The 17,766-nt window shown below is 42.6% G+C and overlaps 1 protein-coding gene across 9 annotated transcripts in view; it reads left to right on the top strand.

Annotated features, from left to right (window-relative positions):
• The window catches only part of cnnm2b (cyclin and CBS domain divalent metal cation transport mediator 2b), a 30,376-nt gene extending 14,332 nt beyond the window's left edge, over nt 1-16,044 (top strand). The window contains exons 2-10 of one of the 9 annotated variants that reach the window (XM_071537136.1): nt 7,652-7,795; nt 8,401-8,538; nt 9,524-9,693; nt 11,208-11,301; nt 12,382-12,449; nt 14,032; nt 14,806-14,984; nt 15,766-15,880; nt 15,947-16,044. In XM_071537136.1, coding sequence (XP_071393237.1) covers nt 7,652-7,795; nt 8,401-8,538; nt 9,524-9,693; nt 11,208-11,301; nt 12,382-12,449; nt 14,032; nt 14,806-14,984; nt 15,766-15,880; nt 15,947-16,044 — 1,007 coding nt within the window. Of the gene's footprint in view, nt 1-7,651; nt 7,796-8,400; nt 8,550-9,523; nt 9,694-11,207; nt 11,302-12,381; nt 12,450-12,514; nt 12,575-12,785; nt 12,789-13,525; nt 13,538-14,031; nt 14,033-14,790; nt 14,985-15,765 lie in introns of all 9 variants that reach the window. The other 8 variants (XM_071537137.1, XM_071537130.1, XM_071537135.1 and 5 more) reach the window with 8 other exon arrangements.
• Nucleotides 16,045-17,766: the final 1,722 nt, after the last annotated feature.

Raw genomic sequence — 17,766 nt, 5'->3', positions numbered from 1 at the left:
GTGACAGAGCACAAACACCAGGCTGGACTGGTTGATCATCAGGTTGATTATCACATTCTAGCTGTTTAGCTGACTTAAAATGATAGAGCAGGTAGGGGGTTGGTGTCTTGTTCAGCCACACTTAAACAGGGCACTGTAACCACTAGGCCACCCTGCCTTACTGTTAAAGGTGCTATGTGTAGGTTTTTGTGTTTCTCAAAATGAAGACCACATTTCCCATAAACCCTGTTGCTTCCTGTAGCAAAGAGGATGCTGCTACTTGTCCCCCCTCCTCCTCCCCCTCCCTGGCGTCGCTCCACGTGCGTTTGTTTTGAAGAGCAGGAACAAGAATAAGAGCCAAAAACAGCCCTTGATAACAGTGAATGTGCATTCCCGCTAGATAAAGCTAACGTGAAGTTCAGAGTCTTGCAGTTAGAATAGTGGAACTGCAATCAAGTTGTTTATTACTTTCAAAACAGTGAAAACAGTTCCTGATTTGTGCCGCAAAGCAATCTGCCTTTGTGCTGTAAAGCAATAAAGCAGATATCCTGAGAAATCCAACGTGGCGGCACACAATGTAAACAGTGTTGAGTGATGGTGATGGTCTCATTTGTTTATGGTAGTTATACTAATGTCTGAAAATGAATGTGGTTCATTGATGTTAAAATGCAGTAATAAATTTGAAGAGATTTCTAGACTTCTTTTCGTGCAAATACTTACAGTAAACAAAACTAATGTGCATAGTTACAGGCAGGCTTTCTCAGGCATTTCAGTCTCCATGCTGTGTCCTCACACACACAGTTGATGTCGGTTGGTGTCAGGAGTCAAGTATTGTAAAGTTGCTTTCTTTTGTCATTATTTAAGTCATTTCAACAATAGAAATTAATGAAACACTGAACACTGAATGAAAAACTGATATAAGCTGTATTGTCTGTAATGCATTAGTCCATGTGTCTGGTTTCTTTGATGTTGTTGCAGGTCGTAGGTTGTAGTGTAGCTTGTTGTCCAGGACTGATTAGGTTGGTCAGTCCTTTGTGTTATAGACTGAAACTTATCGTGAAAAGTAAGCATCAGAGGAGGCAAGTACTGTACACTATGTGAAGTTAGAAACACAGTGTGTGTGTTTGTGTGTGTGTTTTTGCCCAGCTGGGTAACCAAAAACTTAGAGACCGTCCTAACTGGAAGGGCATGGGTTCCAGCCAGTGTCCATCATTGCCAAAGTGTCCCTGAGACTGTGAAGCCCTACCTTCTGCAGGAGTGCACATGATGACCATATGATGACCCTTCTGTTGAGACTCATACGTCATATATATCTGTGTCTCAGAAAAATATGCAAAGAAACAAAAACCTTATTACAACTTGTTGAACATAGTGATTGGATGCCCAATAAAAGCTCAAATGTATGAGTTTGAAACTACTATGAAGGATACAGCGTATAGATTAAGTGACCATACTGAGTCAGATCAATGGATTTTCTTCTTTTTATTAGCACTATAAATGCCTCATCTATTGAATCTATAACACACACACATATACACACGAACATACACAGACACACACACAAAGATACACACATTCCCCTAACTCATGTCTCCAGATAATGCAGCCCAAGCAACAGAGTAATAATATTCTTTCATGGGATTTGTATTCAGGGTTTCAGTCTAAATGTTTGCAAGTGGAGACACAAATAGATTAGATAGATAAATAGTTGACATGTAGTGGCTACCAGCACCAGGGGAACATGGCTGACCGTGTCAATGGAAAAATGGGTCAAAATGGCTTGACTGGACTGGAAACTATCTTCCTTTTTTTCACTCGAGGTAGATTTTGAATAAAGACATTATCCAATGGGTTCCCATCGCCCTAAGATTACACTATATTTGTCAGCGCTCAAATATTTGGAAAAATAGGGGGAGAGCAAGCCGGGGGGGGGGGGGGGGGGCGTGATGAGTGTCCACAACAGATACTGACCCTCCACTCCCACCCCGACTCTCCAAGCCTTGCGCGCCTATTTATAGGGGGAAATGCGCTATGGAAAAATATGACAAAGCTGCATTCCATAAATAAGCTGGGAATGGTGGAAAAGAGCACACGGCTTAGTCTCTGAAGGCCTGAGTGGAGGTTCTCAGGCTTGGCTTGGGGGCATGGATGGATGGGTGGATGGATGGGTGGATGGATGGGTGGATGGATGGATGGATGGATGGATGACTTGTGTCTGAAGATCAAACCCCTGCCAGCCTTCCATCCCACTGAAACTTTTTACCGTCAGTGTTTGTGTGTGTGTGTGTGTGTGTGTGTGTGTGTGTGTGTGCATGCAGTCTACACACCAGAGTGCACTTTCATCCTTTCACCAGTGTATTAATGCACACAAATGAACAAATGGATTGCGTTTCCAAAACTGTCTCCCCAGTTAGATGAAGCACTTCCTGGTACCACAATCATGAGCTGCTTTGTTGTCAGGGGAAACAAAGCGATCCCCTGTGCGTGTGTGTGTGTGTGTGTGTGTGTGTTCATTTCACCCATTTAAAAATGTAAAGTGAAACTGCATTCACGTGTATAATGGCACAGCCGTTATCCTCAGAAATTCCTGACAGATTGAACATGAGAACCTTTACACGATTAAAGACTTCCAGTTTCTGATTGAAGAAAATCTGCTGCCTTAATGGATGAAATTGAAAGTGAATTGACCCCGACCCTGATGTGTGCAGCGTGCCTGTGTGCTGGTCTACCCAGCATGCACTCAGCCTCAGCCCAGCTAGACAGCCCCAGATGTCAGGCAGCAGTGGTGGCTTATAGGACCCCAGACGACTGGCCCTCGCAAGGACACGCTCTCCCCGAGGCCCGCTGCCAAGTTCCAGGCTCCAGGGGTTCAGAGGGTCAGCCTCCCCTCTCTACCTCCAGTCCCCCTTGCAAAACCCACTGCAATAATGGCAGCTAAGGAGCTATGAATAAACAGACTGTACGTTGTCTTGTAGCGTATTTATGGAAGACAGAAGCCACATTTTTTTCTGTCATTGGGTCAGTATTTTTTCTTCTATTGTGGGAAAGTGGAAAGTATGTACTCATCTTGTGGGACAGTGAGACAAAACGATTTGGAGTGGAGCTACTGTGTGAAAGGAGAGAGAGTCTGTGTGTGTGTGTGTGTGTGTGTGTGTGTGAGAGAGAGAGACAGACTGTACACAGAAAGCGTGATTTGCGTTTTTGCTCATATTTTACATTCCCATCCCTTTAATATTAATTATGACAGTTTTTACATGCATGAACCAAAGATATATTAGCTCAGTTTTGCCATATGTTGGACAGTAAAGCTAATCCATCACTATGAACGAGTAGCTGACAATTGCGTTTTGCAAAGTTGCAGAATGCTACTATCAGGCTGTAAACCTTTACATTTTAAAAATTCTGGTCACCGTTCCATATTAATGTGTGCGTTCAGGAACACCATGAGAACCGAGAGCGACAGGAGGGGCGTCTACTCTTTCTTTTCGTTTCTGCTTCCCTGATTTCCTGTGTTTCCTCTCCAAAATAAAACTTTCTACCAATAACTAATGTTCTCTGTGGTTATGTTAGGATCTGCCTTCTGTCAATCACAACCCATTCAAAGCAACAGACAAACCAAAGCAAGAAGCTTCCCCAGCTATAGTCCATAAAATTAACAGAAAATAAAGCTTGATTTTACACCATTAGGGCTTAGAATTGCCACTGTATTCTTTACTGGGAGTACTCTGTAATATTTAAACAGTGTTTATTTCAAAATATTTACTTTGAAAAACAACTAAGATGAGGGAAAAATAGTAGATATTTCATAACGTGAGAAGAAAAAAACATGTACAGTGATGTAAAGCAGTAAGGAAATCCAGGGGGTAGAGAAGTTGATTGCATGGTACAGTACTGATAACTTAATTTGCAACTTCTGGATCCTCATTTTCATAAAATACAGCCACTTGCAGCTAACATCATGCTACAAAGAGAACAGTTGTGGTGCACATAATGGCCAACTAAGCTGATACTTGGGCACCATCATCTTTTACCTGTGAATATGCTGAGAAACATGGAAACGTCATAATTACATAAAATGTTATCAATGGAGAAAATGCAAACACTTGGAATCACAAAAGCTACACCACTTATTTGGACTATACAATTTGTAGTTATATCATGGTTCTAGCTTCCACAATGAATAATCATAGAAATGGACAATATTGAAACATTAGATTTGATTTGATTTCCTTTAGAATGCCTGCTGTTGTTGAAAATAATAAAAATGTTGATATAAGATGCCCAACATGCGCTAAAATAATTTTGTTCCCCAAATCATCGAGACTAATAATCATGATCAGTATATGTGATCTATCTATCTATCTATCTATCTATCTATCTATCTATCTATCTATCTATCTATCTATCTGTTTATCTATCTATAGAATAAAAAATATTGTTATTCAATTTTGATAAATCAAAAAATTAATGTCTGGAAAAAGTATTGAATTATGAAATGGAAATTGTGTAAGAACCCTGTGTCTGTCCATATGCTTGTCTCTCTCTCTCTCCCTCTCTCTCTCTCTCTGTATGTTTCTATAAAATGAAGGTTTGAACTGCACCACAATTCGCTCTATCAATAAACCTTTGGCCTTTTGACAAAGGGGCAGAAACTGATTCTGAAATATAGTGAGCATTTATTGGTGTCAGATTATCTGCCTGTTCATTTATTTGAAAACAGCAGTTGATGTTAGCTCAAAATGTGTCTCCAGTTAAATATTTCAGAATTTTCTTGGAAAACATGTAGTCTGAAGGGAAGGATGGGAGTGTGATTTTCCCTTTGCCTTCCATTCCCTGAATTTGTGAAATTTCTATCTCCTTACATTTTAACCCCATGGGACAAGCTCTGGGATAAACAATATCAAACTTGGCATAAACATGTTTTTCTCTGTCATTTCTATTGAGCTTCCCATTCAGTTTTTTTTGTGTTTGTCATGCTATGTTTTTTACTAGTGACCTGCGGGCCTCTGTTAAAAGTCTTATGACAGGTCATCTCTAATAGTTAACCCCAAGTAAATGGGACGGCCATAGAAAGTGTTCTTGATGTGGGCAAACATCCTGATAGGATTAGTTTAACTTGTCAAACAACGGACTTGTGCTATCACGTTTGTGTGTGTGTGTGTGTGTGTGTGTGTGTGTGTGCACCCACATGGTTTCTTGAAGAGTGAAAAAGATTGTGTTTGTGAGAGTGTGCACTCGTACTTGTGTGTGTGAGGACGTGCTTGTGTGTGTGTGTGTGTGTGTGTGTGTGATCTTAGTGATGTCCTCCACCTCTCCTTATCAGTTGGCTTACACAAAGGTGAGAGGTTAGGCCTAGTATTGTGTCAGGAAGGTGAGGTCATGTTGACACACATTCTGATTGGTTGTTCCTCTTTCTTTGATAAAACCAGTGATACACTCACTGTATATATATGAAGCCCCCCCCCTCCACCCCTCCGACCCCCCACACACACCATCACCAGTTATCATTCAGGTTTTTAGGAGAATATGCAGTCTTTTTGTATTTCACTTGTTTTTCCAGGATCAGGAATGTAAAAAGGTGCGCCTTACCAACAAGCCTTCTTCTAAATCTGCACAGTAATGAACCACATATGCAAATCTAAAAGTGTAATGTGATACAGCGCTGCAAAAAACTTCATCTTAGCAAGTTATTTAGTAGTAGTAGTAGTAGTAGTAGTAGTAGTAGTATTATCAGTAGTGTTGTATATGAAAAGCTTATTTTCCTCACAAGTGAAAAACTCAGTGGGGTGACAATTTGACTTTGCTTCTGAGAATTTTCTCAAAACAAATGACAATATCTTGAAATAAGACAGATCACTCCACTAGATAATGTCACTTGATTCAAGAAACTTGAAACAAGCTGATTTGCATTAATTGAAAATTGGATTTTAAGACTTGATACTGGTCTAAATGACATTAAAATGGACATTGTTTGGCAGTGAAGGTTTGGAGGATTCTCTCCACACAGAAACCTAAAGTTGGAAGCCGAGTTTAAACCTGACCTGAGTGGAGTCGATGCCATTAAGTGAAGGGAGGGCGAAGGAGTGGAACCACTGCACACGCATTGATCTGTTTTCGCTGTGCTGTGCTGTGCTGGCCACTCCATTTGCAATCCCCTCCCCTGGGCAGTTTAGAGTAATTGCTTGCTCAAGGACTTCTGGGGCCTGATTGCTTTAACCCACTGAGGCTCCATTTGCGTTTGTCCTAGTTAGCCCAACCCTCAGTGATAAAGCAACATGCTGAAGATGTCATTGACATCTTAATGAGAATGGGATTCCTCTACTGTTCTAGGACACTTCCAGGCAAGACCTGCCATGTGCAGGTATGTTTTGACAGACTGTGTGTTAATATCTGGATATTTCTGGTGATTATGTTCTCTTTGGGAGTGTTACTCTACCAGCCCACTAGGTGTAACCTGAGTGTTATTGAAAGCATCCAGTCTGCATGTGTGTGTCCACATCATTCTGTTCACATTCTGTTAGCCTGTGTACAGTTGACGTCAGTGTGCTGTCATAGTGTTGTGAGGATGCAGTGAGCTGCAGTGCAATAAAACACTTGGTGATCAGCCCAGAAGGCCTTTCAATCTGTGCCTGCCTGCACCAAGCAGGCAACGTTAGCTGAAACAGCATGCGCACAGCGAGGCAGTGATGTACCTGTGTTCTCCACAAATAAACACACATATGCTTGCGCACCTGTGTACGCATGCAGACACACGCTCACACATGTACACGCACACACACACACACACACACAGATGCCCGCCACTATTTACACCCAGGCCTATCAGCATGCAAACGACTCACTCCAAGACAATCTGATCACACAGCGGAGGCTTCGCCCGGCCCGTTCGTTCGCTCGGTGAGAATATCGCCGGGGCCGAATGGAAACTTCATTTTGCAGGGGCTAATATTAGCCCGGGCCTCTGGAAAATTCCTTTTAAATGATCACAAGCTGAGAAAAGGCAAAGAATTTGTTTAGCGTTTTGCCTGACAGTATTCTCTGTGTGCACGGTGGGGTTTTTTTTTTCTCAGATGGTACAGCACACAGGAGGGTCCTGGGAACACAGATGTGGAGGGAGGGAGGGCTAGCGGGGTTCATGTGATGAACTTGGGGAGAGCGACTGTCTGACTGTCTGTCTGTCTCTCTGTCTCTCTGGCTGTCTGAATGTTTGCCCGGCTCTGTGTTCGCTAACACTTGTACATGTTCTACTACCATTTCCTGCATCCCTGGTTGTCTGACTGATACAGATGACAATTACTCATTCATATCACTCTGTCATACCTGTTGTGTGTGTAAGATCCGGACTGTCACACTGCTGTTAATACATACTGCAGTAATATTAGCCTCAGTTAAAATAGACTGAGCAGTATTATGCGATACTCCAGACATAATACTGTTAAACATGATTGGTTCATTGTTCCTGTTTCGCAGGACACAATATCATGTATATATGTTTATGTGACTTGTGACACATGTCATATAGATACTGAATAGGCTAGGCTGTTTGTGTGCTTATGTTGGTTGACCTATTTCACACATTAAGGTGGACCTTTACGCTCTTTATCACTACATGACCCCAACTTTATAACCTGTGTATGTGTGTGTGTGTGTGTGTGTGTGTGTGTTTTGCTAGGAAAATCCCACCTGGCCATAGTTCAGAGGGTGAACAATGAGGGTGAGGGTGACCCCTTCTACGAGGTTCTGGGTATTGTCACCCTGGAGGATGTTATTGAAGAAATCATCAAGTCAGAGATCCTGGACGAGACGGACTTGTACAGTAGGTTCCCCTCTCAAAGCTCACACCTGTTAGACTGTAAGGCCTTGTTAGAGCGTCAGTGTAAAATCCATGAACTGATATAAATTGATCCAAGCCCAGCGGTTTGGCTCCATGTAATAGCACTGTTACTTCCTTGTGACTGTTGAACTTAACTTAATTTGGTTCTAATTCACATAGCTTAACTATGCAAACTGTATTAAACCTTCTAATAAACCCAGGGGCTAAAACACTTTCTTGCCTCCCATAAGCACTAAGGAATGGGTCACATTCATTATATAAACTCCTATGAAGTATTCTGGTATGTATAAAAGCCTATAGACATTTGTGCCAGTCTAGTTGTCGCCTGAAAACATACTGTATATCTTCAAGTAATGCTAAGAATGTGGTAAGCTAACAATGTAGCCCCCCAACTCTCTTTTAGTTCTGGGAAAGGCTCCACAGCTACATTTCCTGAAAAAGTTTTGGGTAACTTCAGTTTAGTCACCCTTCAACCCAGAGCTACTAGCTCAGTATGCGTGGAGTGGAGTGGGTTGCCCTTTTCCAAAAAAAAAAAAAAAAAACTTTCAGGTTCTGTCTTACACCACATTTTCATTTTCTCTCCTCAGCTGACAACAAGACAAAGAAGAAAATCACCCATCGGGAAAGGAAGCAGGATTTTTCGGCCTTCAAGCCTACCGACAATGAAATGAAGGTTAAAATATCACCTCAGCTTCTGCTGGCTACCCTGCGTTTCCTAGCAACAGGCAAGTGGGCTGCGTTGCTGCTTGACTTCCCCCAGTGTGCCCTCAGCCCCTCACTGTGGGGAAAGTGTGTGTGTGTGTGTGTGCTGTTTTTAGTTTGTGTGTGCGTATGTGCTTTGTGTTTTGGGAAAGTGGGTGTGGGGAGGAGTGAGTATGTGTGTAGAATGAGTATGTGTATCTGTGTTGTGAGTGTGTGTGAGGGAATGATTTGTGTGAGCGTTCACAACAAGCGTGTTGGTATGCATGTGTGTGTGCGTATGTGTGTGTGCGTGCATGTCGGCGGAGAGGTGCTAGGCCTCTCGGGAACGCGGCACGGGACGTCGGCGCAGACTGCGTGCAGATCCAAAAAACATGGGCGGCTATTTGCTTGCGTGTCATGAACTAAGGGTTACATGTTGTGATCTTAGCCCACAGCTTTAAAAACACCACCCTGTTTGCTTACACTAGTTCCTCAATGACATCACTTCCAGCATTTTTGGCCTATGGTCCGGGTTCTCACAGAAGTCGACATACTTAGTGTAAAATGTGAAATATTTCACCCGCTTTCCCTTGGGAAATGGATTTCTAAACGGGCAGTAGAATATCCAAATACTACTACAGCAGCGGCGGTGGACTGTGCCTCGCTGCAGTTGGATTTGCTTTAGAACTTTGACCTAGCAGCTAAGCGTTGATTAAGGGCCCTCTAAAGGCTATTAGGGAGTTTAGTTCCTGGTGGTGGAGCCAGCAGCCAGCTGACACATATCACCGCCACTGAGTTGAAGGAGCTGATTGGCCCATTAGGCGGTTGAAGCAGACCAGTCACAATCAGGATACACTATTTAAAAGTTAAAGATGACTTTTGGTAAGGTTTGTATGATTCTCAACTCAAACTCGCTTCCAGTAGCAGTGGAAGTCCTGAAAAGAGTGAGATTGTCTTGTATATTCATATTTCATGCACTCATGCTTGCTCATATTCTCCCTCTCTCTGTCCATCCTTCCCCCTCTGCAGAGGTCGAGCCATTCGGACCGGTGCAAATGTCAGAAAAGATTCTGCTGCGCTTGTTGAAGCACCCCAACGTCATCCAGGAGCTGAAGTATGACGAGAAGAACAAGCGGGCGGCTGAGCACTACCTCTTCCACAGGAACAAGCCTGTGGACTACTTCATACTCATCCTCCAGGTGTGTGGACACACAGCGCTACAAACTCAATTAGATATGAGGAGTTTTGTTCCAAAAATGCACCGTTGATAAAAGGGACACCTACTAAATTACAGCACAAAATGAAAATAAATGATGGCACTTTTTAAAAAACAGTAGATAACCTAAGTGTGTGATTTAGAAAGTTAGTACAGTTTTACTGACTGTTTCTTCTATATTTTAGAAATATTGAATATCTTTTTTTGGATATAACACTTTGGAATGAAGCTCTTTATGTAGTTTGTAGTATGTACTTTGATTGAACTAATGGTGCACTTGATTTGACTCACCCATTGTGCTTAAGTGGGTGGAAATACACACCTGGGTACAAATGACTGTTTTGGTAATAATTAAGAAAGCTAAACTAAACTAAACTAAACTAAACTAAACTAAACTGTACACTTCACTAAACTACTGTAATTTGAAGCAGGGACATGTTGGTTTAGGACTACAAACTATCATTATTTAAGTAATTCTAGAGCTGGTCCTTTACAGTATAGCCATCTGTCTAAGGTCGTAGCATTGCAAGAGTTAGGGGTTTGATTCCCAGAGGGCTCATGCATCCTAAAGAGGTTTGCATGGCATCATTGTACTGCAAAGCACTTTGGATTATAGCAACCAACAGTGACATTTCTTCATGTTAGCACATTAAACACAGCTCATTTGTAAAATTTTACCATCAATTAGGATTTTTTGTCTGTTTTTTGAGATACTGCACTTCAAAGTACACTTCATATCTTTCAAGTGTAACTAAGTAAGAACATTTATATTCCCTTATATTCCCTAAAGCTTAATATCTGATATAACCTCTATTTTCTAATATATGACTGGAGTTCACTTAGTTTATTTATTTCCTTTATCAGGATTTACCACTAAGTCAATATGTGTAATAGCCCTGGATCAAATGAGGTCCAGGTTGGACAATTGCAGGGTCACTGCCCTTGAGACTTGGCTAAAGAGAAGATTTGGAGCTATTAAACAGAGTGGGGATTTTCTACAAGTAGTAAAAAGGAGAGGAAAGAGGGTGGGGAAGAGGGAGGGGGGAGGATTTGCTCTCCCCTCACTCAGGCATGATGAATATGATTGAGCGGCGAAAGCTGGCGGATGTTGAATGGGGTGAAAATGTAACTTTAAAGCACAAAGCTGAACTGAAACTTAATGTGTTTAACATGCCAGGCTGTAATGGGAGACTGAACCTGATACATGGAAGAACTAATATTTGAAAAAAAAAACATGCAAAGAGAGTAAATTAGAAATGATTTCTGTGTGATAAATATATGGTCTGAGAGAGTGGATTAAACATTATAAAACATGAACAGTCTGAAAAGTAAGCTGAGTACATTGTCATTCTTGGTGTAACACAAAGCTATATTTGACATATAATATTCATGTGCTGCATAACGCATTGTATTGCACAATGTGTCATTCAGCACATGATATCATTCAATTTGTATAAATAATGATTCCATCTCATCTCATTGATCTGGCTCCCACAGGGGAAGGTGGAGGTGGAGGCGGGAAAGGAGGGGATGAAGTTTGAAGCGGGGCCGTTCTCCTTCTATGGGATGATGGCTCTGACAGCGTCGCCAGGTAAGACCTCCACCTCACTGTCACACCTAGGCTGCATTCAAATAATTGAGTATCCTACTTTATCTCGCTACTTTCCATCGAGCTCACCAGCAACAGTTTAGAGAAAGTTACTTAATCTGAATGCAGCTTCAGTGTCGACTCTGTCTTTGTCCTATATCTTGTGGAAAGGGACTTGTCCACCATCCAACTTCTTTTTATATTTAGGCTGAGAGAAAGCAAGGTGGGTTTACATACAGAGACGGATCACAGAGCATAGGGCAATGGGGCGTTGAACTGTACCCCCAGTGGAGCGGGTGGCTGGTTTGGGGTGGGGAGGTCAGCGGTGGGTATCGAAGCTGGCTCCCCTCAGGACAGCGCCACATGGGCTGGCCTAACCCAGATTGTCTGCCTTCACATTATCCTTCCCAGGACTGATCTGGGTTAGTAACTAGGCTGCCTGTGTTACCATGCCAGCAGAGTACAGGTCAGGTTTGGTTCCCCTGCGATGGGATAGCCTGAATTTAGTCGATAAAGTTTTTAGAACAATGTCTACACCACAATGACCCGCACAGCAAATCAAGCCTCACTTGGTAATCTGCTTCGTCTCCTCAGTTCATTCATAAACTATAGAACTATTCTGAAGTATTCTGATTCTCTTGGCTGGTAGGATCTGAGAGACACCTACTGGCGAAAAAGTAGAGTAACGCCCCTGTCAGCAATAGGTTGATAGGTCTTATTGTATTTCATTCATTTCTTTCAGCAATCAGCAATCAATACTTTACAGTGCTGCATGATATTCAAGTTGTAGCATGGTGTAGTGGTGAGAAGATGGGAGGAGGGAGGAGGGATGTATTCTTTAACTTCACCATCTAATATAAGTAAATGGCAGTTTAGCTGACAGGTAACTAGACTCCATTTGCCCCTAGAAAAAGGGGTGAATTTAGTCTTCACACCTGTTTAAGATGCTTCACTACAACATTAGAGCCCAGATAGTTAACTTTTCAGGTTACTATTTATTTATTTGCTTCAGTTGTTCCTCACCTTTAGTGACATATTTTTTCTTCTTTCCCTCCTCCCTTTCTTTTCCCTCTCTACCCCAAGTCCCTCTGTCCCTGTCGCGTACGTTTGTGGTCAGTAGGGCTGAATCATTAGCAGGATCTCCAGGTACAGTAGACTTTTCTTTCTCTCCCAAACTGCCTGTCTATACATCCACCGCTCTTCTCATCTAATACAGTACTAATATCATCCCATCCCCCGATTCGGCATGAAAGTTTGAAAACTACATGTTTGTGTCGTTCAACTCATGTCACTCAGAGCTCACATTAATAATAACATGGTGTGATGCGGTCATGAGTTTTTGTAATGTGTTGAGAGAGGAATGTGTTTACTTTAACCTGCATGCTATTAACATTCATAACTGCAATTTTTGTACTTTTCTAAACATCATTTGTTCCTCACCATCCGTTTGAATGTTGACTTTGGTTTTGTGTGACTTTGTGACCGAGGTGGTTTTTAAAGTGTGGATGGGTGGGTGTGTGAAAACTGCCCCATCTGTGCGTTTCTGCCTGCATGCAAATTTGGGTGTATTTGTGTGTGTATGTCTGCATGAGAGAGAGACAGAGAGAGAGAGAGAGAGAGGGAGAGAGGAAAACAATAGAGAAGAAATGGAAACAGATTTAGACTTTTAACACCCTCTTCCCCACGGCCATTAGTCAAGTGGGTGAATGGTGTTGGAGACTGGAGGCCCCAGAATGGACCCAGGCTCCTCCCCTCTACCCTTTAACCCTCTGACTACATAAACAAGACCTATACAGTTACGGCCCCCCGCCGGACACCACTGTGCACACATACAAAGACACATACACATATGTTCACATGCACGCTCGCACTGGTAGATGTACACGTGCACACAGAATACATACACACACACACACACACACACACACACAAATGGACATGCTGCCATGAACACAAACACACCCACATGTACCCGGAAATGCGCTGACACTTGAACAAATACCCTCTCTCTTTCTCTCAGTCTCAGCAGCGTCCTGCAATGCACCTTTAACGTGTTTTTCACCCCGTCTGTCGCCCCCACTGCGCGCGTGTGTGTGGGCACGCGTGCTTGAGTGTGTGTCTGTGTGTGTATATAGATGCATTATGTGTGTATTTTCTACACGCCACAGTATTCTGTATTGACCTGGCCCCTCTGGCCCCTAGAAAGTGGAGTACTAATCCGCAAGAGTTCACATGCCAGGTCTTTGGCCTACTGCGCTAGGTCCGCACACCCACACACGCGCACACACACATTCGCTCTCTGTCTCTCTCTCTCTCTCTCTCTCACACACACACACACACTCACTCAAACGTGGGATTACATACATTCCAGTCGGCGTAGTAGCATTAGCGTGGCCAAGCCTTTTCCACTTTGTTGTGTGTGATTTTCACTAGGCTTCTTTAAGAAGTGGAAAACATAATCTGGCTTTAATTAAAAAAAAAAAGAACAAGTCTTCTATTTGGTGGCAAGCAGCATCACTGGAGACCACCGACTCATTACCTATGAAGCTCACACCCCCTCACTCAAAGACTTGTATAGATTTAGGTTTCCATACATCACAGCAAGAACCTGTGCTGATATTGAACACTTAACTTGGAAAAATGTCAATTACATTTACCAATACACAGGATCAAATGTGCTGCTACAATAGTTGAGTGGCTGCAGAGAAACCTGGCTTAGATTTTAGAGGAAAGGGTGGGTGAGAGCAGGTAGTGACTGTGTTACGACACAGTATAAAGTAACACAAATATGTACAAATACACAGTGTACATATATCAGTGATGATTACCATCAGTGCACATTTATAGACTGCAGAGAGCAGCTCAAAAAGGACGACAAAAGAACAATATGGATCAATGATCACCGTCATGTACACTGATAGATGTCAGATTACTGCTGAGGAGATTGGAGCAGAAGAGATGAGATGAAATGATAGGGTGAAATCTCAAAAAAGACTCATCTCTAATCTGACCCATTTGTTATGCATTAGTGGATATGGGAGCACTGGGGCAACACTAGCGCAGTCCATAGAAAGAAAGGGTAAATGACAACTAGCAAGAGAGGCCCAAAGACTCCCTAATACAAGTTTAGAGGGAGAGCAGACTGTGACAAATGGTCTTTATTGTGTAATTTATACAGTAGAAGTGTATCCTTGCTTATTTCTTAATCATTTTTCCTAAAACCTGTTTTGGAGCAATACAAAAAAATAAATGAGAAAACATTTTTTTCACTTGTGAGACAAACTTCCAATGCCAGTTACTAATCAGAAATCAGTGACATCTCAACATTATAATGCACTGGGTCTCATTGATGTCTTGTATTTCTCCTAAACCTCCTTTGTAGAAACAAGTCAGACAAGCAAAGATAGTGCGCATGAATTGAGATACAAATTTTAGTCTACTGTATATATATATAGACTTGGTGAACCTCTTCCATATTTGATGTGTTTTCTGCTCCTCTCCTTACAGAGAATAAGTCTCCTCCGCGGCCGTTTGGACTCAACCACTCAGACTCTCTGAACAGGAGTGATCGTATAGACGCCATCACTCCCACCCTGGGCAGCAGTAACAACCAGCTCAACGCCTTTCTGCAGATCTACGTACCTGACTACTCTGTCAGAGCCAGCTCAGACCTGCAGTATATAAAGGTGAGAACACACACAGGTGAGCAGGGAGGCATTCATACAGTTGCACCAAAGCCCCCATGTGTATGTGTGAACATTATGTTACGTTTGACTGATACAGGTTTTTGAAATCTGATGCCAATACTGATATTTCTGTATCGAAGCTGCTGATAGCCAATATTTTGTGCTAAAATACAGTTCCTTTAAATATGACCATTTTCATGCCAAAAATTACAAGGATTATAGCATTTAGACAATCATGGGACACTAAAACTCTCCATTGAAACCCAGACTAATGATTTTTTTTTTTTTTGTGTTTTTTTTTCTTCGTGTTAGCAGCTTTTTAAGGTGTTTGACCCACCACACTTGGTGGTAGGGGAAACTGGGATACATTACTGACTTTCAATGATTCTCAAACTTTCAGCGGTTCTCAAACTCTTTGGTTCGTGACCCTTAAAAAGAAGCAATGCCTACTTGTGACCCCCATCACAGATTGCATATGCAACAGTTCCCCTAATAAATTATTTTCCCTTTTCAGGTCATTTCATTCGATTATCAGAGGATGCCTAGAGGCTAAAAACGATTCAGTATTTCACAAGACAAAACCAAAAACTAGAGAAACATCAGACAAATTACACATGATAATAAATAGAAATATGTTTTTCACTATCCCATAAATCATCTCACAATCTGCCAAAATTATCTTGTGACCCCCTGAGGGGTCCCAACCCCCAGTTTGAGAACCACTGCTCTATGTGGCGTGACGTTTGTCCTGATCACAGCTCCCTCCCTCCCTGTATCACAGGTGACGCGCCAACAGTACCAGAATGCCCTGATGGCGTCGCGCATGGACAAGACGCCCCAGTCCACGGACAGCGAGTTCACCAAGATCGAGCTCACGCTGACGGAGCTCCACGACGGCGTGGAGACGCCCGCCGTCGCCACCACCACTAGCACCACTAGCACCACCTCCGCCGTGGCTATAGCCGTGGCCAACGAGACCTCCCACCTGCTCAACCAGCAGCAGAACTGTGTGGGCCTCAGCAGGAGCAACCACAGCGCCCACAACGAGGGACCCATCTAGCCCCCGTCGAGCCTGGTGGAGACTGGGCGGACGGGGGGGGGGGTCAGGAGAGGAGGAGGAGCCCAGTCGAGGTCCGTGGGCCGAAAGCTAACATCTCTGGCCCCCCTCCCGCCCAGAACCTCCACCCCGCCTCATGGACAAACATGGAGGGGTGGCGTAGATGGAGATGAGGGAAAGGGTGGGGGTGGAGCGAGGGTTCTGCTCCAACCAACAGCCCCCAGTCAGTGAGACCCTTTCACAGAGGGGCAGTGGGGACGAGGGGTGCTGGGGTCCCCCCTCCCCCCCCCACCTGAACACTGTCACAATCCCTACTGTACAACATCCTCTTACAGAGGGTGCACTTGGACAATACTTGTGACTGAGCTTCTTTTTTGGGACAATCCAACTACTTTCATAGCGGTGACTTGGACCAGCGGACAGTGGTGTGCATGCAAACCCCCATCCCTTTCCCTTACACACACACACACACACACACACACACACACACACACACACACACACACACACACATCAAAACACATGCAACACACAAAACACACACTGTACCTTCTCCTCAGGCCAAAGACTTTGGTCCCCCCTTATTACACTGGACACCTATTTGCACACACACACACATGCATACACAGTCAAGCAATACACACACATGCAAACATACACATATTCCTATTCACACACAAATGCAACTTCCCACCTGTGCATTTTTCAGGGAGGCTCAGTTGACTGTTGATCCCGACGACGAGGACTCACAAACAGGCACCCAAACAAGCAGAGAGCAATGGTTAGTCAAAGACTGTACCAAATACCGCTTTGAGAGAAACCATTAAATCATGAACCAAGAATGTTTTCCTGTATTTATTTATTTTATAATAATGTATGTATATATGTATGCGTGGAGACAGGTATGACATAAACTGGCATACAAACATGCATGAGCATGTACAGACGTTTGTGTGGGGTACACATGTCATATCAAAAAGACATGCTACATATATAGAGATACACATACATTTATGTATATGAATAGGTGAGGGTCTTTTACAGATATGTATATTACAGATCTTGTTATTTTTACTATTATCCTAAATCAGGCTTATGGTACAGTATCTTTTTCACCTTTTTAAAAAAAAATCACACTATTGCCTTTAAGATAAATCATATAATTAATTATTTTAACAAAGTGCAATGAACCACAGTTTATTTAAGAGATGATTATGAATTAAAAAAAATCACTGTATTATAAATTGACAGATATATTTGTATGTATGTACTGTATGTTTATGTATATTTGTTTTTGAAGAATGCTAAGCTGCAGCCATCCACAAGCAAAATTGTCCTTAGTCAGTTTCTCTCTCTCTCTCTCTCTCTCCCTCTCTCTCTCTTTTTATGTTTTATGTATGATCATACATCCTTTGACCTCAAATGCAACTTCAATTATATTTTGATATGGGAGTTATGGCTCCTGAAAACTACTTAGACGTGTATACAACAATGTAGTGCAGGGGATTTTGTTGGGCGGGTGGGGGTTTGGGATGGGATGGGGGGGGGGTTGTATGAAAGTGCTGACTTGGCACTTATGCATGTGGAGGTATGTGTCTTATTTTTTTTTTGCCAATTTTACAAATAATCAAACTTGATAATTGCACAGTATTAATGACCTCATCTAACATGTTGAGCATCATCAACTTCACAAAAAGCAACCTCGACATTAAACATGTCCATGAA

Source organism: Centroberyx affinis, unplaced genomic scaffold (assembly GCF_046629955.1).
Source record: "Centroberyx affinis isolate AG114_WGS23_722 - 3 ecotype Tasmania unplaced genomic scaffold, CSIRO-AGI_Caff_v1 ptg002986l_1, whole genome shotgun sequence".
Taxonomy (NCBI): Eukaryota; Metazoa; Chordata; class Actinopteri; order Beryciformes; family Berycidae; genus Centroberyx; species Centroberyx affinis.
The sequence above is the reverse complement of the archived record's forward strand: the minus strand, read 5'-3'. Positions and strand labels throughout refer to the sequence as shown.